General features: G+C 49.4%; 1 protein-coding gene across 1 annotated transcript in view; it reads right to left on the reverse strand.

The window, feature by feature from the left end:
• LOC112238054 (protein sidekick-2) overlaps positions 1 to 22,500 on the reverse strand; it is a 76,146-nt gene that overhangs the window by 40,520 nt on the left and 13,126 nt on the right. The window contains exons 10-27 of the mRNA XM_042316926.1: positions 17,413 to 17,553; positions 17,034 to 17,215; positions 16,472 to 16,587; positions 16,032 to 16,227; positions 14,815 to 14,913; positions 14,167 to 14,358; positions 10,999 to 11,120; positions 10,209 to 10,318; positions 9,767 to 9,917; positions 4,672 to 4,909; positions 4,457 to 4,572; positions 4,155 to 4,344; positions 3,788 to 3,886; positions 2,713 to 2,907; positions 1,688 to 1,889; positions 955 to 1,058; positions 273 to 343; positions 1 to 105 (exon numbers count right to left, since the gene is read on the reverse strand). The exon at positions 1 to 105 is cut by the window's left edge and continues 31 nt beyond it. Coding sequence (XP_042172860.1) covers positions 1 to 105; positions 273 to 343; positions 955 to 1,058; positions 1,688 to 1,889; positions 2,713 to 2,907; positions 3,788 to 3,886; positions 4,155 to 4,344; positions 4,457 to 4,572; positions 4,672 to 4,909; positions 9,767 to 9,917; positions 10,209 to 10,318; positions 10,999 to 11,120; positions 14,167 to 14,358; positions 14,815 to 14,913; positions 16,032 to 16,227; positions 16,472 to 16,587; positions 17,034 to 17,215; positions 17,413 to 17,553 — 2,629 coding nt within the window. The remainder of the gene's footprint in view (positions 106 to 272; positions 344 to 954; positions 1,059 to 1,687; positions 1,890 to 2,712; positions 2,908 to 3,787; positions 3,887 to 4,154; positions 4,345 to 4,456; positions 4,573 to 4,671; positions 4,910 to 9,766; positions 9,918 to 10,208; positions 10,319 to 10,998; positions 11,121 to 14,166; positions 14,359 to 14,814; positions 14,914 to 16,031; positions 16,228 to 16,471; positions 16,588 to 17,033; positions 17,216 to 17,412; positions 17,554 to 22,500) is intronic.

Genomic DNA, 22,500 nt, shown 5'->3' on the forward strand with positions numbered 1-22,500 from the left:
GTTGATGGTTCGTATGGTGAAGCTACGGAGGCGGTCGTATTGTAACTCCCGGTATCGTACCCTGAACCCCAGCAGCACCCCGTTTATCAGCTTCTCAGCAGGCGGCTGGAAGGGGGATCCATCACATTTATTTATAAAGACCTTTTAATATCCACGGTCCTACATCAACAAAGGGTTTTACAGTAAACCCAGCCTAGACCACCAGACTTAAAAACAACACAAGGAAACTATCTAGAAGAGAGAAAACTGCACCTTACAAATGTACCACTTACCTCCCATCGGACCAGCACCGACGTGGTGGTGTGGGGTGTAACAGAGAGGATTGTGGGAGCTTTGTCTGGGGCTGTGTGGAGACAGATATAGGGGTATCGTTGAACTGGTGGACTGTATGAATACACACACACACACACACACACACACACAGTAGGGCCATTGTGTCAACAAGCACAAGCAGTGTGATTCTCTGATGCTCAGTATGAGAGAGAGAGAGAGACAGCAATGAGAGACAGCAATCAGAGAGACAGAAATGGCTGCCTAGTGAGGAGGACTGTCTGTCTCCCAGTACAGTGGAGTGACTAGACACAGGTCTCATGAGGATAACCCAGCAAAAACAGCATTGAATCAACATGAAACTGGGTTCAAATAGTTGACAGTTTGGCTCAATGAAACCAACAAAATAGTTCCTCATTTGAAAAACTATCTGGCTCTACAGGCAGACTTAAACAAACTCTCAAAACCCTGTCCATCTGGCACTACAGGCAGACTTAAGCAAACTCTCAAAACCCTGTCCATCTGGCACTACAGGCAGACTTAAACTCTCAAAACCCTGTCCATCTGGCACCACAGGCAGACTTAAACAAACTCTCAAAATATTTACAAGATTTGAAAAAGGTTTGGGAAAGCGAGTTTGCAGGGCTACGGAGTCAGTCAGTCTCATTTCCATGATGTCCTTACCGTCCTGCAGTGTGGTGACAGCCTCACTCTCCTGGCTGTACTCACTGTCCCCGATGTCGTTGGTGGCTTTCACTCTGAACTGGTAGGAGGTGAACGGCTTGAGGCTGGTAGGAGAGAATGTCCCCTGTCAGTTCACTTGTCTTCAACCTAGAGTTATCCTAGACATACTAGATAGTGTGGTAACACTGTGTTTAAGGGCTGCCTACATAAACACATTCATAACCCTACATAATACATTCATAACTCTACATAACACATTCATAACCCTACATAACACATTCATAACCCTACATAAACACATTCATAACCCTACATAACACATTCATAACCCTACATAACACATTCATAACCCTACATAACACATTCATAACCCTACATAACACATTCATAACCCTACATAACACATTCATAACCCTACATAACACATTTATAACCCTACATAAACACATTCATAACCCTACATAACACATTCATAACCCTACATAAACACATTCATAACCCTACATAAACACATTCATAACCCTACATAACACATTCATAACCCTACATAACACATTCATAACCCTACATAACACATTCATAACCCTACATAAACACATTCATAACCCTACATAAACACAGTCCTTTAAATGTGAATAAGGTCTCTCTGCCCTCTGACCTGCACTAGATAGGGTACTAGGTATTGTGCTAGGTAGTGCATTAAAAAGGGTACTAGGTAGGGTGTGTACTGTACCTGTCCACTATGTAGGAGCTGGCCTCGTGGTTGACCGATGCAGAGTGGACAGTCCAGTTACTGTCTGGTAGCTCTCTGTACTGCACCGTGTAGTATCGGACAGGTGACAGGCCGTCGCTACCTGGTTCCCATGACAACATCACGCTGCGCGCCTGCACGTCTTCCTGGGGCACTGTGGGACAGCTGGCTGGCTGGGGCCGCGCTGTGGGGGCGGGGCAAACACACACTGTCAATCACCGTTCCCATACATAACCTCAATGACGGTAATAAATCAGTGAATCAATGAATTAATAAATTAATAAATATATGCAAATAAATAGATGCGAAAATACAAATATAAATAAAGAAATACATGAATTAAATAAACACATGAAAACACAAATAATATGTAAAGTAATAAATGAAAGAAGTAAATAATTGAAGGCTATATTATGTTAGCCCTATTTCCTCCCCAGTCGGGTCAGTACCTACCTCTCTTCTCTGTCGTGACCTTCAGGGCCTCTACAGCTTCTCCCCAGCCCTATTTGCTCCCCAGTCGGGTCAGTACCTACCTCTCTTCTCTGTCGTGACCACCAGGGCCTCTGCAGCCTCCCCCAGCCCCCCCAGCACTATTTCCTCCCCCCCAGTCAGGTCAGTACCTACCTCTCTTCTCTGTCGTGACCACCAGGGCCTCTACAGGCACTATTTCTCCCCACAGCCTCTCTTCTCTGTCGTGACCCCAGCACTCCCCAGCATTTCCTCCCCAGTCGGGTCAGTACCTACCTCTCTTCTCTGTCGTGACCACCAGGGTCTCTGCAGCTTCTCCCCAGCACTATCTTCTCTCGTGACCCCAGTCTGCAGGCACTATTTCCTCCCCAGTACCTACCTCTCTTCTCTGTCGTGACCACCAGGGCCTCTGCAGCCTCCCCCCAGCCCTATATCCTCCCCAGTCGGGTCAGTACCTACCTCTCTTCTCTGTCGTGACCACCAGGGCCTCTGCAGCTTCTCCCCAGCACTATTTCCTCCCCAGTCGGGTCAGTACCTACCTCTCTTCTCTGTCGTGACCACCAGGGCCTCTGCAGCTTCTCCCCAGCCCTTGCGCGTCTGAGCGGTGAGGCGGAACACATAGACGGACTCTGGTTTCAGTCCAGATGCTGTATACTGTCGTGCACTGGGGCTCAGCACGTCCACAGTGGCAGCGTTGCTATTGGAGGTGTTCCGTCTGTGTGTGATCTGATAGGCTAGAGAGAGGAACAGGACGATTCAGTACGGGAAACGATCTGTTGACGACCTAAAATGTTGAAATGTTGTCAATAAAGAACATGGACATAGATCTCAAAGTGTCTTAGAGGAACCAGGGACAATGTAATAAACAGAATGTGGATAGTGTATTAGAGGAACCAGGGACAATGTAATAAACAGAATGTGGATAGTGTTTTAGAGGAACCAGGGACAATGTAATAAACAGAATGTGGATAGTGTTTTAGAGGAACCAGAGACAATGTAATAAACAGAATGTGGATAGTGTATTAGAGGAACCAGGGACAACGTAATAAACAGAATGTGGATAATGTATTAGAGGAACCAGAGACAATGTAATAAACAGAATGTGGATAGTGTATTAGAGGAACCAGGGACAACGTAATAAACAGAATGTGGATAATGTCTAGTCTTAGAGGAACCAGGGACAATGTAATAAACAGAATGTGGATAGTGTATTAGAGGAACCAGGGACAATGTAATAAACAGAATGTGGATAGTGTCTTAGAGGAACCAGGGACAATGTAATAAACAGAATGTGGATAGTGTATTAGAGGAACCAGGGACAATGTAATAAACAGAATGTGGATAATGTCTTAGAGGAACCAGGGACAATGTAATAAACAGAATGTGGATAATGTCTTAGAGGAACCAGGGACAACGTAATAAACAGAATGTGGATAGTGTCTTAGAGGAACCAGGGACAACGTAATAAACAGAATGTGGATAGTGTCTTGGTATGAGAGCTTGGACCCTGAGATATGGAACCCCTGTGGTTTAGAAACAGCCGTTAGTTATAATACTCCCTGTTAGGATAATGGATGTATGGAGGGGAGGAGGGGTCTGTGGTAGTAGACGTACCCAGAATGATGCCGTTAGGCTGGGCAGGAGGCTGCCAGATGAGCCTGACTGAGCCGGTCCTCACCTCTGGGAACAGGATGCCCACTGGAGGACCGGGGACTGTGGAGACAGAGGGAGAAACATGGGTCATGAGAACAGAACCAACACAACAGCACCGTGCCGGTTACCTTTATCAATACAATCCCAGAACAGAGGATAACAGAACCAATGGTTCTAGCAGAGGGTAGAACAGTCTTGACGTGGCCAGTAGCCTCCTTTAGGGGGGACCTTCATTGCTGTATCTATCTCAACAGGCTAACACAGTGTTGTGACGGGCAGGACACCCGGGTTTTGAACCCAAGTTATTAGGTCAGTGAGTGATGCTCACCATCGTCCAGGGTCCTCTCCAGGATGGATGGCCTGCTGCTCCTGCCGTCTCCTATCCGTGTGAAGGCCAGAACCTGGATCTCATACAGCACGTACTTCCCCAGACCACTCAACTGAACACTGTGGCTGGTGTTCCCCTCCACCTCCCAGTACTGAGGGACAGAGTCTGAACCCCTGTCCTTATACACCACCTGGGAGACCATGGGGACAACGGGTAATAGTGAGTGTGTTTGTTTAGGTTCCTGTGTGTGTGTGTGTGTGTGTGTGTGTGTGTGTGTGTGTGTGCGTGCGTGTGGCACTGACCTTGTATCCCAGGATGAGTCCGTTGCGGTCAGTCTGAGGGACCTCCCCCCAGCGGACCAGGATGCTGCTGGAAGTCGTGGCGAAGGCTGACACATTGGTGGGACCACAGGACGGCACTACACAGGGGTCAGAGGTTAGAACACAGCCTGTGTGTTCAGTATAAGTGTGTTAATGCCCGTGTAATATGAGTGTGTTATCTGTCTCCCCAGTCTTACCAGACTCCCTGGTTCTGCCCTGGACAGGCTGGCTCCAGGGCCCAGAGCCCAAGCCATTGATGGCCTGAACCCTGACTTCGTACTCTGTCCACTCCTCCAGGTCCTCTATGGTAAACTCCCTCTCCAGCCGGTCACTGATGACGTGGGACAGGACCCCTTCCTTAGATGTCTCTCTGGAGTACTGAACCCGGTAACCCACCAACTCCTGGTCACCATTGTACTCCCACTCTGGAAGAGGCTGGAGAGAGAGGAGGTGGGGAGGAAGGTGGAGAGGGTATGATACACACTGACTGACAGAGAGACAGAGATACAGAGACTGACAGAGAGAGAAACAGACTGACTGACAGAGAGACAGAGATACAGAGACTGACTGACATAGACACAGAGACTGACTGACAGAGATACAGAGAGACAGAGACTGACTAACAGAGATACAGAGAGACAGAGACGGACTGACAGAGATACAGAGAAACAGAGACGGACTGACAGAGAGACAGAGATACAGAGACTGACTGACAGAGAGACAGAGACGGACTGACAGAGAGACAGAGACGGACTGACAGAGAGACAGAGACTGCCTGACAGAGAGACAGAGATACAGAGACTGACTAACAGAGAGACAGAGACGGACTGACAGAGAGACAGAGACTGACTAACAGAGAAACAGAGATGGACTGACAGAGAGACAGAGAGAGAGACGGACTAACAGAGATACAGAGACTGACTAACAGAGAGACAGAGATACAGCGACTGACTGACAGAGAAACATAGAGACAGAGACGGACTGACAGAGAGACAGAGACTGACTGACAGAGAGACAGAGAGAGAGACGGACTAACAGAGAAACAGAGACGGACTGACAGAGAGACAGAGATACAGAGACTGACTGACAGAGAGACAGAGACTGACTAACAGAGAAACAGAGACGTACTGACAGAGAGACAGAGAGAGAGACGGACTAACAGAGATACAGAGACTGACTGACAGAGAGACAGAGCTACAGAGACTGACTGACAGAGAGACAGAGACGAACTGACAGAGAGACAGAGATACAGAGACTGACTGACAGAGAGACAGAGACGGACTGACAGAGAGACAGAGACGGACTGACAGAGATACAGAGACTGACTGACAGAGAGACAGAGACGGACTGACAGAGAGACAGAGACGGACTGACAGAGATACAGAGACTGACTGACAGAGAGACAGAGATACAGAGACTGACTGACTGACAGAGAGACAGAGATGGACTGACAGAGATACAGAGACTGACTGACAGAGAGACAGAGATACAGAGACTGACTGACAGAGATACAGAGACTGACTGACAGAGAGACAGAGACGGACTGACAGAGATACAGAGATACAGAGACGGACTGACAGAGAGACAGAGACTGACTGACAGAGAGACAGAGATACAGAGACGGACTAACAGAGATACAGAGACTGACTGACAGAGAGACAGAGCTACAGAGACTGACTGACAGAGAGACAGAGACGAACTGACAGAGAGACAGAGATACAGAGACTGACTGACAGAGAGACAGTGACTGACTGACAGAGAGACAGAGACTGACTGACAGAGAGACAGAGACAGAGATACAGAGACTGACTGACAGAGAGACAGAGACTGACTGACAGAGAGACAGAGACGGACTGACAGAGAGACAGAGATACAGAGACGGACTGAGAGAGAGACAGAGACTGACTGACAGAGAGACAGAGATACAGAGACGGACTGAGAGAGAGACAGAGATACAGAGACGGACTGAGAGAGAGACAGAGATACAGAGACTGACATAGAGACAGAGATACAGAGACTGACATAGAGACAGAGATACAGAGACTGACTGACAGAGAGACAGAGACTGACTGACAGAGAGACAGAGACGGACTGACAGAGAGACAGAGATACAGAGACGGACTGAGAGAGAGACAGAGATACAGAGACTGACTGACAGAGAGACAGAGACGGACTGACAGAGAGACAGAGATACAGAGACTGACTGACAGAGAGACAGAGATACAGAGACTGACTGACAGAGAGACAGAGACTGACTGACAGAGAGACAGAGATACAGAGACTGACTGACAGAGAGACAGAGATACAGAGACGGACTGACAGAGAGACAGAGATACAGAGACGGACTGACAGAGACAGAGATACAGAGACGGACTGACAGAGAGACAGAGACGGACTGACAGAGAGACAGAGATACAGAGACTGACTGACAGAGAGACAGAGATACAGAGACTGACTGACAGAGATACAGAGACGGACTGACAGAGAGACAGAGATACAGAGACTGACTGACAGAGAGACAGAGATACAGAGACGGACTGAGAGAGAGACAGAGATACAGAGACTGACTGACAGAGAGACAGAGATACAGAGACGGACTGACAGAGAGACAGAGATACAGAGACGGACTGACAGAGATACAGAGACTGACTGACAGAGAGACAGAGATACAGAGACGGACTGACAGAGAGACAGAGATGGACTGACAGAGAGACAGAGACGGACTGACAGAGAGACAGAGATACAGAGACGGACTGACAGAGAGACAGAGATGGACTGACAGAGAGACAGAGACGGACTGACAGAGAGACAGAGATACAGAGACTGACTGACAGAGAGACAGAGATACAGAGACGGACTGACAGAGAGACAGAGATACAGAGACGGACTGAGAGAGAGACAGAGATACAGAGACGGACTGACAGAGAGACAGAGACGGACTGACAGAGAGACAGAGACTGACTAACAGACAGACAGAGACTGACAGAGAAACAGAGACTGACTGACAGAGAAACAGAGACGGACTGACAGAGAGACAGAGATACAGAGACGGACTGACAGAGAGACAGAGATACAGAGACGGACTGACAGACAGAGACAGAGACGGACTGACAGAGACAGACAGAGACGGACTGACAGAGAGACAGAGACGGACTGACAGAGAGACAGAGACTGACTGACAGAGAGACAGAGACTGACTGACAGAGAGACAGAGACGGACTGACAGAGAGACAGAGACGGACTGACAGAGATACAGAGACGGACTGACAGAGATACAGAGACGGACTGACAGAGAGACAGAGATGGACTGACAGAGAGACAGAGATACAGAGACGGACTGACAGAGAGACAGAGATGGACTGACAGAGAGACAGAGATACAGAGACGGACTGACAGAGAGACAGAGATACAGAGACGGACTGACAGAGAGACAGAGATACAGAGACGGACTGAGAGAGAGACAGAGATACAGAGACGGACTGACAGAGAGACAGACGGACTGACAGAGAGACAGAGACTGACTGACAGAGAGACAGAGACGGACTGACAGATACAGAGACGGACTGACAGAGATACAGAGACGGACTGACAGAGAGACAGAGATGGACTGACAGAGAGACAGAGACCGACTGACAGAGAGACAGAGATACAGAGACTGACTGACAGAGAGACAGAGACTGACTGACAGAGATACAGAGACGGACTGACAGAGATACAGAGACGGACTGACAGAGAGACAGAGATGGACTGACAGAGAGACAGAGATACAGAGACGGACTGACAGAGAGACAGAGATGGACTGACAGAGAGACAGAGATACAGAGACTGACTGACAGAGAGACAGAGATACAGAGACGGACTGACAGAGAGACAGAGATGGACTAACAGAGATACAGAGAGACAGAGACTGACTGACAGAGAGACAGAGATACAGAGACGGACTGACAGAGAGACAGAGATACAGAGACGGACTGACAGAGAGACAGAGACGGACTGACAGAGAGACAGAGACTGACTGACAGAGAGACAGAGACGGACTGACAGAGATACAGAGACGGACTGACAGAGATACAGAGACGGACTGACAGAGAGACAGAGACCGACTGACAGAGAGACAGAGATACAGAGACTGACTGACAGAGAGACAGAGACTGACTGACAGAGAGACAGAGACTGACTGACAGAGATGACAGAGACGGACTGACAGAGAGACAGAGATGGACTGACAGAGAGACAGACAGAGATGACTGACAGAGAGACAGAGATACAGAGACTGACTGACAGAGAGACAGAGATACAGAGACGGACTGACAGAGAGACAGAGATACAGAGACGGACTGACAGAGAGACAGAGATACAGAGACGGACTGACAGAGAGACAGAGATACAGAGACGGACTGAGAGAGAGACAGAGATACAGAGACGGACTGACAGAGAGACAGAGATACAGAGACGGACTGAGAGAGAGACAGAGATACAGAGACGGACTGACAGAGAGACAGAGACGGACTGACAGAGAGACAGAGACTGACTGACAGAGAGACAGAGACGGACTGACAGAGATACAGAGACGGACTGACAGAGATACAGAGACGGACTGACAGAGAGACAGAGATGGACTGACAGAGAGACAGAGACCGACTGACAGAGAGACAGAGATACAGAGACTGACTGACAGAGAGACAGAGACTGACTGACAGAGATACAGAGACGGACTGACAGAGATACAGAGACGGACTGACAGAGAGACAGAGATGGACTGACAGAGAGACAGAGACGGACTGACAGAGAGACAGAGATACAGAGACTGACTGACAGAGAGACAGAGATGGACTGACAGAGAGACAGAGATGGACTGACAGAGAGACAGAGATACAGAGACGGACTGACAGAGAGACAGAGATGGACTGACAGAGAGACAGAGACCGACTGACAGAGAGACAGAGATACAGAGACTGACTGACAGAGAGACAGAGACGGACTGACAGAGAGACAGAGATACAGAGACTGACTGACAGAGAGACAGAGACTGACTGACAGAGAGACAGAGACGGACTGACAGAGATACAGAGACGGACTGACAGAGATACAGAGACGGACTGACAGAGAGACAGAGATGGACTGACAGAGAGACAGAGACCGACTGACAGAGAGACAGAGACTGACTAACAGACAGACAGACAGAGACTGACAGAGAAACAGAGACTGACTGACAGAGAAACAGATATTGTGTACATGCATGTCTGTGTTCCCTTGTGCCCTTATGAGGAAAACAATCTAGTCAGGACGCACCACCCATCGGAGCCAGAGGCTGGTCTCTGAGGCTGTTCGGAGGGTGACGTTGTAGGGGGAGATATCTGGAGGCGCCTGCAGGGTCTGGATCTTCCTGGAGGGCTGGCTGGGAGGACTGGTCCCCACTATGTTCACCTGACGCATACGGAACCTACAGGGGAGGACAGACAGGAAGGTGTGGATGTCAACATGGGTTTGGCAGGATGTTCTGGTAGGAGCTATGCTTACAACATGGAGATACAGGAATCAGGGTTGGGGTCCAATCCCATTTCAATTCAGAGGGTATGGACTAGCTGTAGCTGTACTAGTGATGTTGTACTGTACCTGTAGGAGGTGTAGTGTTAGGTATCTGTTGTAGCTGTACTATACCTATAGGAGGTGTAGTGTTAGGTATCTGTTGTAGCTGTACCAGTGATGTTGTACTAGTGATGTTGTACTGTACCTATAGGAGGTGTAGGGGTTCAGGTCCAGGACCTCCAGGGAGCGGGCATCAGGCTCGTTGGGCAACTGGTGGACCATCACCCACTCCTCATTCTCCCCGATTATACCAATCTACAGAGGGTATAATGAGGTGGGTATAATGAGGTGGGTAAAATGAGGTGGGTATAATGAGGTGGGTATAATGAGGTGGGTATAATGAGGTGGGTATAATGAGGTGGGTAAAATGAGGTGGGTATAATGAGGTGGGTATAATGAGGGTGGGTATAATGAGGTGGGTATAATGAGGTGGGTATAATGAGGTGGGTATAATGAGGTGGGTATAATGAGGTGGATATAATGAGGTGGGTATAATGAGGGGGTTGAGAGTGTAGGAAAAAAGAGAGAGGGGAGATGAGGGTTTTGAGGGGGAAGAGGAGAGAGAGAGTGAGGGAGAGAGAGACAGAAGAGAGGAGAGGAAAGAGGAGGAGAGAGAGAGAGAGGGAGAGAGAGAGAGAGGAGAGAGGAGAGAGAGAGAGAGAGAGAGAGACAGAGTGAGATCAGAGAGAGAGGAGAGAGAGGAGAGAGAGGAGAGGGAGAGAGAGAAGAGAGAGAGAGAGAGAGAGAGAGTAGGAGAGAGTGAGAGAGGGAGAGAGATAAGAGAGAGAGAGAGAGAGAGAGAGAGAGAGAGAGAGAGAGAGAGAGAGAGGGAGAGAGAGACTCTGATTTTTAAAATGCACTTAAAGTTTGATTGATTGATTGCGCGCTTGCTTGCTTGATTCATTGATTTACTGATTGATGGATGTGTCTCTCACCTGTGCCTCAACCTGCCAGCGTGAGATGGACGTCTTGCCGTCATAGCCAGGTTTAAACTGCAGGGCTACAGAGCGGGGGCCGATGTTGGAGATGGCTATGTTGGTTGGTGGGCCCGGCATCTCTGTATAGGGAGGAGGAAAGACACAATGAGATCAGGGATGGAGATAAAGGAGGAAAGACACAATGAGATCAGGGATGGAGATAAAGGAGGAGGGACAGTGAGATCAGGGACAGAGATAAAGGAGGAGGGACAGTGAGATCAGGGACAGAGATAAAGGAGGAGGGACACATTGAGATCAGGGACGGAGATAAAGGAGGAGGGACACAGTGAGATCAGGGACGGAGATAAAGGAGGAGAGACACAGTGAGATCAGGGACGGAGATAAAGGAGGAGGGACAGTGAGATCAGGGACAGAGATAAAGGAGGAGGGACAGTGAGATCAGGGACAGAGATAAAGGAGGAGGGACACAGTGAGATCAGGGACGGAGATAAAGGAGGAGGGACAGTGAGATCAGGGACAGAGATAAAGGAGGAGGGACACAGTGAGATCAGGGACGGAGATAAAGGAGGAGGGACACAGTGAGACCAGGGACGGAGATAAAGGAGGAGGGACACAGTGAGATCAAGGATGGAGATAAAGGAGGAGAGACACAGTGAGATCAGGGATGGAGATAAAGAGGAGGGACACAGTGAGACCAGGGACGGAGATAAAGGAGGAGAGACACAGTGAGATCAGGGACAGAGATAAAGGAGGAGAGACACAGTGAGATCAGGGACAGAGATAAAGGAGGAGGGACACAGTGAGATCAGGGACGGAGATAAAGGAGGAGGGACACAGTGAGATCAGGGACGGAGATAAAGGAGGAGGGACAGTGAGATCAGGGACAGAGATAAAGGAGGAGGGACAGTGAGATCAGGGACAGAGATAAAGGAGGAGGGACACAGTGAGATCAGGGACAGAGATAAAGGAGGAGGGACACAGTGAGATCAGTGACGGAGATAAAGGAGGAGGGACAGTGAGATCAGGGACAGAGATAAAGGAGGAGGGACACAGTGAGATCAGGGATGGAGATAAAGGAGGAGGGACACAATGAGATCAGGGACGGAGATAAAGGAGGAGGGACACAGTGAGATCAGGGACGGAGATAAAGGAGGAGGGACAGTGAGATCAGGGACAGAGATAAAGGAGGAGGGACAGTGAGATCAGGGACGGAGATAAAGGAGGAGAGACACAGTGAGATCAGGGACGGAGATAAAGGAGGAGGGACAGTGAGATCAGGGACAGAGATAAAGGAGGAGGGACACAGTGAGATCAGGGACGGAGATAAAGGAGGAGGGACAGTGAGATCAGGGACAGAGATAAAGGAGGAGGGACACAGTGAGATCAGGGATGGAGATAAAGGAGGAGAGACACAGTGAGATCAGGGATGGAGATAAAGTAGGAGGGACACAGTGAGATCAGGGACGGAGATAAAGGAGGAGGGACACAATGAGATCAGGGATGGAGATAAAGGAGGAGGGACACAGTGAGATCAGGGACAGAGATAAAGGAGGAGGGACACAGTGAGATCAGGGACGGAGATAAAGTAGGAGGGACACAGGGAATGGCTGGTGGGAATGGCTGGTGTTAGGGAATGGCTGGTGTTAGGGAATGGCTGGGGTTAGGGAATGGCTGGGGTTAGGGAATGGCTGGGGTTAGGGAATGGCTGGGGTTAGGGAATGGCTGGGGTTAAGGGACTAAAGGGGGTGGGTTTAGGGGACTGGGGGTGGGGTTAGGGGAGTGAGGTTATGGTTAGAGGGGAGGTACTAACCTGGGTTAGAGTTAGAGGGGAGGTACTAACCTGGGGAGGGTTGGGAGGAGGTACTAACCTGGGGCAGTGTTATGAGGAGGTACTAACCTGGGGGAGGGTTAGGAGGAGGTATTAACCTGGGGAGGGTTAGGAGGAGGTACTAACCTGGGGGAGGGTTAGGAGGAGGTACTAACCTGGGGGAGGGTTAGGAGGAGGTATTAACCTGGGGGAGGGTTATGAGGAGTTATTAACCTGGGGGAGGGTTAGGAGGAGGTACTAACCTGGGGCAGGGTTAGGAGGAGGTATTAACCTGGGGGAGGGTTATGAGGAGGTATTAACCTGGGGAGGGTTAGGAGCAGGTACTAACCTGGGGGAGGGTTAGGAGGAGGTATTAACCTGGGGAGGGTTATGAGGAGGTATTAACCTGGGGGAGGGTTAGGGGAGGTACTAACCTGGGGGGACGGTTAGGAGGAGGTACTAACCTGAGGGACAGTTAGGAGGAGGTACTAACCTGAGGGAGGGTTAGGGGGAGGTACTAACCTGGGGAGGGTTATGGGGAGGTACTAACCTGGGGGTAGGGGGAGGTACTAACCTGGGGGTAGGGGGAGGGGAGGTACTAACTTGGGGGTAGGGGGAGGTACTAACCTGGTGGAGGGTTAGGGGAGGTACTAACCTGGGGGTAGGGTTAGGGGAGGTACTAACCTGGGGGTAGAGTTGGGGGAGGTACTAACCTGGGCAGGGGGTTAGGGGAGGTACTAACCTGGGGGTAGGGTTAGGGGAGGTACTAACCTGGGGTAGGGTTAGGGGGAGGTACTAACCTGGGGGTAGGGTTAGGGGAGGTACTAACCTGGGGGTAGGGTTAGGGGAGGTACTAACCTGGGGGTAGGGTTAGGGGGGGAGGTACTAACCTGGGGGTAGGGTTGGGGGAGGTACTAACCTGGGGGTAGGGTTAGGGGAGGTACTAACCTGGGGGTAGGGTTAGGGGGAGGTACTAACCTGGGGGTAGGGTTAGGGGAAGTGCTAACCTGGGGGTAGGGTTAGGGGAGGTACTAACCTGGGGGGGGTTAGGGGAGGTACTAACCTGGGGGTAGGGTTAGGGGAGGTACTAACCTGGGGGTAGGGTTAGGGGGAGGTACTAACCTGGGGGTAGGGTTAGGGGGAGGTACTAACCTGGGGGTAGGGTTAGGGGAGGTACTAACCTGGGGGGGGGTTAGGGGGAGGTACTAACCTGGGGGTAGGGTTAGGGGAGGTACTAACCTGGGGGTAGGGTTAGGGGAGGTACTAACCTGGGGGTAGGGTTAGGGGGAGGTACTAACCTGGGGGTAGTGTTGGGGGGAGGTACTAACCTGGGGGTAGGGTTAGGGGGAGGTACTAACCTGGGGGAACTCCAGATGATATTGTAGAAGAAGAGAGTTGACCCTGTCCCTTGGAGGTCATCCCAGCCACCTGGATGGTGTAGGTGGTGAGGGCGGTCAGCCCGGTGACCCGGTACTCCTGGGTCAAGTTAGGGAGGTAGTGGGTGACCCGGGTGTTGGTCCGGTTAAACTCCTCCCACGAGATACGGTAGCCTGTAGGAGAGGGACATCACCACTGGTTAGACTGATACAGAGGACATATGAACAGACTACAGTACAATACTGTAGGAGAGGGACATCACAGCTGGTTAGACTGATACAGAGGACATAACGAGACTAGAATACAACTGACTAGGTATCCCCCTTTCCCTATAGACGTGAATAGAATAGATCTTTATTGGCCATTTGTACAGAAATTGATTTTTAGCTACCACAGTACCCAACAAAACACAGCACACATCCAACAAACAGGGTCAACCATAGACCATGACTACAGTAGGCCTAGTCATCTGTGAGGACTCTGATCTTCTACTTGGGGTCTTTCCAGAGAGGGTTAGGGTTAGATACTATACTATACTAGGTACAGTACCTGTGAGGACTCCATTCTTCTTGTTGGGATCTTTCCAGAGAGGGTTAGGGTTAGATACTATACTATACCAGGTACAGTACCTGTGAGGACTCCATTCTTCTCGTTGGGATCTTTCCAGCTGACCTTCAGAGATGTGTCCAGGATCTCTGTAAAGCTCAGGTGACCAACGGCACCAGGCTCTGGACACACACACACACACACACACACACACACACACACACACACACACACACACACACACACACACACACACACACACACACACACACACACACACACACACACACACACACACACACACACACACACACACACACACACACACACACACACACACACACACACAGGCAAGGATTATACAGTGAGTGTCCAGTATGTTTAGTGCACAAGTATCGTATACTTTAGAGTAGTACCATATACTTTACAGTAGTACCATATACTTTACAGTAGTACCATATACTTTACAGTAGTATCATATACTTTACAGTAGTACCATATACTTTACAGTAGTATCATATACTTTACAGTAGTACCATATACTTTATAGTGATACCATAAACTTTGCAGTAGTATCATATACTTTACAGTAGTACCATATACTTTACAGTAGTACCATACACTTTACAGTTATACCATATACTTTGCAGTAGTACCATATACTTTATAGTAGTACCATAAACTTTGCAGTAGTATCATATACTTTACAGTAGTATCATATACTTTACAGTAGTACCATATACTTTAAAGTAGTACCATATACTTTGCAGTAGTACCATATACTTTACAGTAATTTCATATACTTTGCAGTAGTACCATATACTTTATAGTAGTACCATAAACTTTGCAGTAGTATCATATACTTTACAGTAGTATCATATACTTTACAGTAGTACCATATACTTTACAGTTATACCATATACTTTACAGTGGTATCATATACTTTACAGTAGTACCATATACTTTACAGTAGTATCATATACTTTGCAGTAGTATCATATACTTTACAGTAGTGCCATATACTTTACAGTAGTACCATATACTTTACTGTAGTACCATATACTTTACAGTAGTGTATAGTTTGTAATACCCTTTTACCTGGGCCAATTTGTGACAGACTGAGCTGTACTGCGCTGGCCCAGTTACGCAGACAAAGAATATCTGAGCCAACACAGTACAGTCCGGGGCCTTCGGGTCGATAGAATCATGTGGAAATAGAATTGCTTTTGTCTGTGCCTGTGAGACAGTGTCTTCGTGAGTGCCTACAGGTTTGGTATAGTTATGTGACTGTGGTACTCACTGTCTTCGTGAGTGCGTAGTCTGTGAGGTGGGCTGCGAGGGCCGTCTCCAGGTGTAGTGAAACACAGGACAGAGGTGTAGTACTCTGTGAACTTCTTCAGTCCAGTCACGTAGCCCACATGCACGCTGTCCTGGAAGTTAGGTCTCACTGTCACCATGGTAACATCCTCCTCTTGACCCGCCTCCCACGCCAACAGCTGGAAACAGACGGAGGGATAGTTTAAAAATGTCATAAGAGAAAAGACAACAAAACACTGCAGCTGGTTTATAGTGATCTGTTGTGGCACTGGTACGTCTAATGCTGGAGAATGCAGTTCTTATCCTAACCACTAGAGGGCAATGTAGGACAGTACAGAGATGTATTTACAGAAGAGGTCGTTCTACTGCACATCCAATAAGAATGTTTGTCTCTGGTAAGGGTCTCTGCTCTCTGTTGCCCACCTTGTATCCCTGGTTGATGCCATTGATGAACTGAGGGCTAGGAGCTGACCAGGTCAGCCTGACTGTAGAGGAGTTGAATGGCTCAGCCTGGACATTACCTGGTGGGACAGTGGGGACTGGGAGAGAGATGGAGGGAGATACGAGAGAGAGAGAGATACGAGAGAGAGGGAGATACGAGAGAGAGAGAGAGACAGAGAGAGAGAGACAGAGAGAGAGAGAGAGACAGAGAGAGAGACAGAGACAGAGAGAGAGAGAGAGAGAGAGAGAGAGAGAGAGAGAGACAGAGACAGAGACAGAGAGAGAGAGAGAGAGAGAGAGAGAGGAGAGAGAGGGAGAGAAACAGAGAGGGCGCTTGAGTCAATGTTTGCTGAAAGGACGTCTGAGCATCTCTACACTGTCACTTCTGTAAACAGAAGCTGCAGAGGAGCTTCTGGCACGGCGTGGGCTTGTTGTGGTTCTATGTTCCACAAACTGCTAAGAGAAGTACGTCACTTATCAACCCTTAAAGCTGGAGAACTGTGTTTAACCATGTGACTGTGACATGGACGTCATCCATCCTCACCTCCCTGCAGGGTCCACTCTGTAACCTTGTGGCTGTAGGTACCCCTCCCAGCCCTGTTGTAGGCTGCCACCTCCATCTCATAGTTAGTCCAGATGATGAGGTCCTCCAGGAGTAGGTTATTCTGGTCTGGCCTGGTGATGTTCTTCATCTGACAGTCTACTGGTAGTCCTGACAGACAGTACCTAGGAGGGTGGGAGAGAGAGAGGGGTGGTTAGACAGTGCAGAAAGGGGAAAGTGAGGGTGAAAAGAGATGGAAGGGGAGGAGGAAGACATTAGGATTGTGACCATGACCCAAGTGGTGTTATACAGGTTAATAACAAAGATGAATGTCATTGACCCCTTCCATCTTCAACCTGGAACAATCCGCTCTGTGTCTTACCTGATGATGTATCCCTGGAGCGGTCCATTCTGGTGGCTCTCCGGGGGTGGTTGCCACTGGATCATGATGGACTGGTTGGTACGACCACTGGCAATCACCGTCTGAGGAGGGGCACTGGGAGGCTCCTCTGGTAGAGAGAGTCTGGTGGGAGAGAGGGGAGGAGAGAGAGATAGGGGAGAGAGATAGGGGAGAGAGAAAACTGGCATGAATTAACAAGTGTTTCTGAATATTTCCATGTCTTTTCGTTATGTAACCGTTGTGTGTGTGTGTGTGTGTGTGTGTGTGTGTGTGTGTGTGTGTGTGTGTGTGTGTGTGTGTGTGTGTGTGTGTGTGTGTGTGTGTGTGTGCGTATGTGCGTGTGTGTGTGTGTGTGTGTGCGTGTGTGTGTGTGTGTGTGTGTGTGTGTGTGCGTGTGTGTGTGTGTGTGTATGTGTGTGTGTGTGTGTGCGTGTGCGTGTGTGTATGTGTGTGTGTGTGTGTGTGTGTGTGTGTGTGTGTGTGTGTGTGTGTGTGTGTGTGCGTATGTGTGTGTGTGTGTGCGTAAAGGCAGCACAAAGCAGAGTTGGTCAGACCATTGTCACTGATCTATCCAACTAAGGGCTGTCTGTTTCTATGCCACAGTAAAAGGCTCTGTGATATCTCTCCCTCAGAGAGCTCTCTCTCTTCAGCTCAGCTACCATCAAAGAAGTCATGGTCTGCGTCCCAAATTACTCTGTAGTCCATTTAGAGTGCAGTGGAGCCCTATAGGTCCTGGTCAAATGTAGTACACTGTAAAGGGGAAAGAGAGCCGTTTGGGACGCATCTGCAGTCGAAGCAGGCTAACGCCACTGAAGGATTCCACTGAGACTTCATTTAAGTTGACATCTCAATTTCTCTTCTGTGCATAGAAACAGAGAAGTGCTGTTCGGGAGCAGAGATAGAGGCAGAGAGAGATACTTGTTCATTTAGCCTTTTGTACTTGAACTATTTGCACATTGTTACAACACTGTAAATAGTTATAATATGACATTTGCAATGTCTTTATTCTTTGGGAAATGTAAAAATATGTTTCCCTTGCCAATAAAGCCCATTGAAATGAACTGAATTGAGAGAGAGAATGAGGGTGAAGGAGAAAGCACAGTGTTTAGGATCAGGAGAGTGGGGGGGAGACAGCACAGTGTTTAGGATCAGGAGAGTGTGGGGGGACAGCACAGTGTTTAGGATCAGGAGAGAGTGTGGGGACAGCACAGTGGATCAGCACAGTGCTTAGGATCAGGAGAGTGTGGGGGGACAGCACATTAGGATCAGGAGAGTCTGTGGGGAGACAACACAGTGTTTAGGATGTCTGTTTCTGGGGGGGGAGACAGCACAGTGTTTAGGATCAGGAGAGTGTGGGGGGACAGCACAGTGTTTAGGATCAGGAGAGGGTGGGGGAACAGCACAGTGTTCAGAGAGTGTGGGGGGACAACACAGTGTTTAGGATCAGGAGAGTGTGGGGGGGACAGCACAGCTTTAGTGCTTACTCTGTAGTCAGGAGAGTGTGGGGGGACAGCACAGTGTTTAGGATCAGGAGAGTGTCCTGGACAGCAAGTGTTTAGGATCAGGAGAGTGTGGGGGAGACAGCACAGTGTTTAAAGGAGAGTGTGGGGGAGACAGCACAGTGTTTAGGATCAGGAGAGTGTGGGGGGCAGACAGCACAGTGTTTAGGATCAGGAGAGTGTGGGGGGGACAGCCACTGAAGGATTCCACTGACACACAGTGTTTAGGATCAGGAGAGTGTAGGATCAGGAGAGTGGGGGAGACAGCACAGTGTTTAGGATCAGGAGAGTGTGGGGGAGACAGCACAGTGTTTAGGATCAGGAGAGTGTGGGGGGACAGCACAGTGTTTAGGATCAGGAGAGTGTGGGGGGACAGCACAGTGTTTAGGATCAGGAGAGTGTGGGGGGACAGCACAGTGTTTAGGATCAGGAGAGTGTGGGGGGGACAGCACAGTGTTTAGGATCAGGAGAGTGTGGGGGGGACAGCACAGTGTTTAGGATCAGGAGAGTGTGGGGGAGACAGCACAGTGTTTAGGATCAGGAGAGTGTGGGGGGAGACAGCACAGTGTTTAGGATCAGGAGAGTGTGGGGGGGAGACAGCACAGTGTTTAGGATCAGGAGAGTGTGGGGGAGACAGCACAGTGTTTAGGACAGGAGAGTGTTTAGGATCAGGAGAGTGTGGGGGGCAGCACAGTGTTTAGGATCAGGAGAGTGTGGGGGGAGACAGCACAGTGTTTAGGATCAGGAGAGTGTGGGGGGAGACAGCACAGTGTTTAGGATCAGGAGAGTGTGGGGGGAGACAGCACAGTGTTTAGGATCAGGAGAGTGTGGGGGGAGACAGCACAGTGTTTAGGATCAGGAGAGTGTGGGGGGAGACAGCACAGTGTTTAGGATCAGGAGAGTGTGGGGGGACAGCACAGTGTTTAGGATCAGGAGAGTGTGGGGGGGGAGACAGCACAGTGTTTAGGATCAGGAGAGTGTGGGGGGAGCACAGTGTGATCAGGAGAGTGGGGGAGACAGCACAGTGTTTAGGATCAGGAGAGTGTGGGGGAGACAGCACAGTGTTTAGGATCAGGAGAGTGTGGGGGAGACAGCACAGTGTTTAGGATCAGTAGAAGTGTGGGGGAGACAGCACAGTGTTTAGGATCAGGAGAGTGTGTAGGGGGGGAGACAGCACAGTGTTTAGGATCAGGAGAGTGTGGGGGGGACAGCACAGTGTTTAGGATCAGGAGAGTGTGGGGGGAGACAGCACAGTGTTTAGGATCAGGAGAGTGTGGGGGGGACAGCACAGTGTTTAGGATCAGGAGAGTGTGGGGGGAGACAGCACAGTGTTTAGGATCAGGAGAGTGTGTGGGGGAGACAGCACAGTGTTTAGGATCAGGAGAGTGTGTCAGGAGGGGGAGACAGCACAGTGTTTAGGATCAGGAGAGTGTGGGGGGAGACAGCACAGTGTTTAGGATCAGGAGAGTGTGGGGGGACAGCACAGTGTTTAGGATCAGGAGAGTGTGTGGGGGAGACAGCACAGTGTTTAGGATCAGGAGAGTGTGGGGGGACAGCACAGTGTTTAGGATCAGGAGAGTGTGGGGGGGGAGAAAGCACAGTGTTTAGGATCAGGAGAGTGTGGGGGGAGACAGCACAGTGTTTAGGATCAGGAGAGTGTGGGGGGAGACAGCACAGTGTTTAGGATCAGGAGAGTGTGGGGGGGACAGCACAGTGTTTAGGATCAGGAGAGTGTGGGGGAGACAGCACAGTGTTTAGGATCAGGAGAGTGTGAGGGGAGACAGCACAGTGTTTAGGATCAGGAGAGTGGGGGGAGACAGCACAGTGTTTAGGATCAGGAGAGTGTGGGGGGAGACAGCACAGTGTTTAGGATCAGGAGAGTGTGGTGGGGAGACAGCACAGTGTTTAGGATCAGGAGAATGTGGGGGGGAGACAGCACAGTGTTTAGGATCAGGAGAATGTGGGGGGAGACAGGTAGAAAGAGGGATGGATGGACAGCCAGACAGACAGGAGGAAGGGAGGAAGAAAGCAGGGAGGGGTTGTAGTAGTTAGTGTGTCTCTGAGGGTGTGTAGTAGTTAGTATGTCTCTGAGGGTGTGTAGTAGTTAGTATGTCTCTGAGGGTGTGCGTAGTAGTTAGTGTGTCTCTGAGGGTGTGTGTAGTAGTTAGTATGTCTCTGAGGGTGTGTGTAGTAGTTAGTATGTCTCTGAGGGTGTGTGTAGTAGTTAGTGTGTCTCTGAGGGTGTGCATAGTAGTTAGTGTGTCTCTGAGGGTGTGTAGTAGTTAGTGTGTCTCTGAGGGTGTGTGTAGTAGTTAGTATGTCTCTGAGGGTGTGTGTAGTAGTTAGTATGTCTCTGAGGGTGTGTGTAGTAGTTAGTGTGTCTCTGAGGGTGTGTAGTAGTTAGTATGTCTCTGAGGGTGTGTAGTAGTTAGTGTGTCTCTGAGGGTGTGTGTAGTAGTTAGTATGTCTCTGAGGGTGTGTAGTAGTTAGTGTGTCTCTGAGGGTGTGTAGTAGTTAGTATGTCTCTGAGGGTGTGTAGTAGTTAGTATGTCTCTGAGGGTGTGTAGTAGTTAGTATGTCTCTGAGGGTGTGTAGTAGTTAGTATGTCTCTGAGGGTGTGTAGTAGTTAGTATGTCTCTGAGGGTGTGTAGTAGTTAGTATGTCTCTGAGGGGTGTGTAGTAGTTAGTATGTCTCTGAGGGTGTGTAGTAGTTAGTATGTCTCTGAGGGTGTGTAGTAGTTAGTATGTCTCTGAGGGTGTGTAGTAGTTAGTATGTCTCTGAGGGTGTGTAGTAGTTAGTATGTCTCTGAGGGTGTGTAGTAGTTAGTATGTCTCTGAGGGTGTGTAGTAGTTAGTATGTCTCTGAGGGTGTGTAGTAGTTAGTGTGTCTCTGAGGGTGTGTAGTAGTTAGTATGTCTCTGAGGGTGTGTAGTAGTTAGTATATGTCTCTGAGGGTGTGTAGTAGTTAGTATGTCTCTGAGGGTGTGTAGTAGTTAGTGTGTCTCTGGGTGTGTGTAGTAGTTAGTGTGTCTCTGAGGGTGTGTAGTAGATAGTATGTCTCTGAGGGTGTGAATTAGTGTGTCTCTGAGGGTGTGTAGTAGTGTGTCTCTGAGGGTGTGTAGTAGTTAGTGTGTCTCTGAGGGTGTGTAGTAGTTAATGTGTCTCTGAGGGTGTGTGTAGTAGTTAGTATGTCTCTGAGGGTGTGTGTAGTAGTTAGTGTGTGAGGCGAGCGTGTGTGTGTTGAGCTATATCCAAGGCGTCAACAGTACTCTATGTTGAGCTATATCCAAGGCGTCAACGGGGATTTGACTTTCTGTTTGAAGCTCTGACTAATTCAGCCCTCTGTGTTACTCTAAAGACACAGAGAGATGGAAGGAGAGAGAGAGAGAGAGAGAAAAAGAAGAGAGAGAGAGAGAGAGAGAGGTAGAGGGGGAGAGAGAGAGAGGGAGAGAGAGAGGGGGAGAGGGCGGGAGAGAGAGAGAGGGGAGAGGGAGGGAGGGGGAGAGGGGAGAGGAGGGAGAGAGAGGGAGGGGAGAGAGAGAGAGAGAGAGAGAGAGAGAGAGAGAGAGAA

This window comes from Oncorhynchus tshawytscha, unplaced genomic scaffold (genome assembly GCF_018296145.1).
Source record: "Oncorhynchus tshawytscha isolate Ot180627B unplaced genomic scaffold, Otsh_v2.0 Un_contig_3324_pilon_pilon, whole genome shotgun sequence".
Classification (NCBI taxonomy): Eukaryota; Metazoa; Chordata; class Actinopteri; order Salmoniformes; family Salmonidae; genus Oncorhynchus; species Oncorhynchus tshawytscha.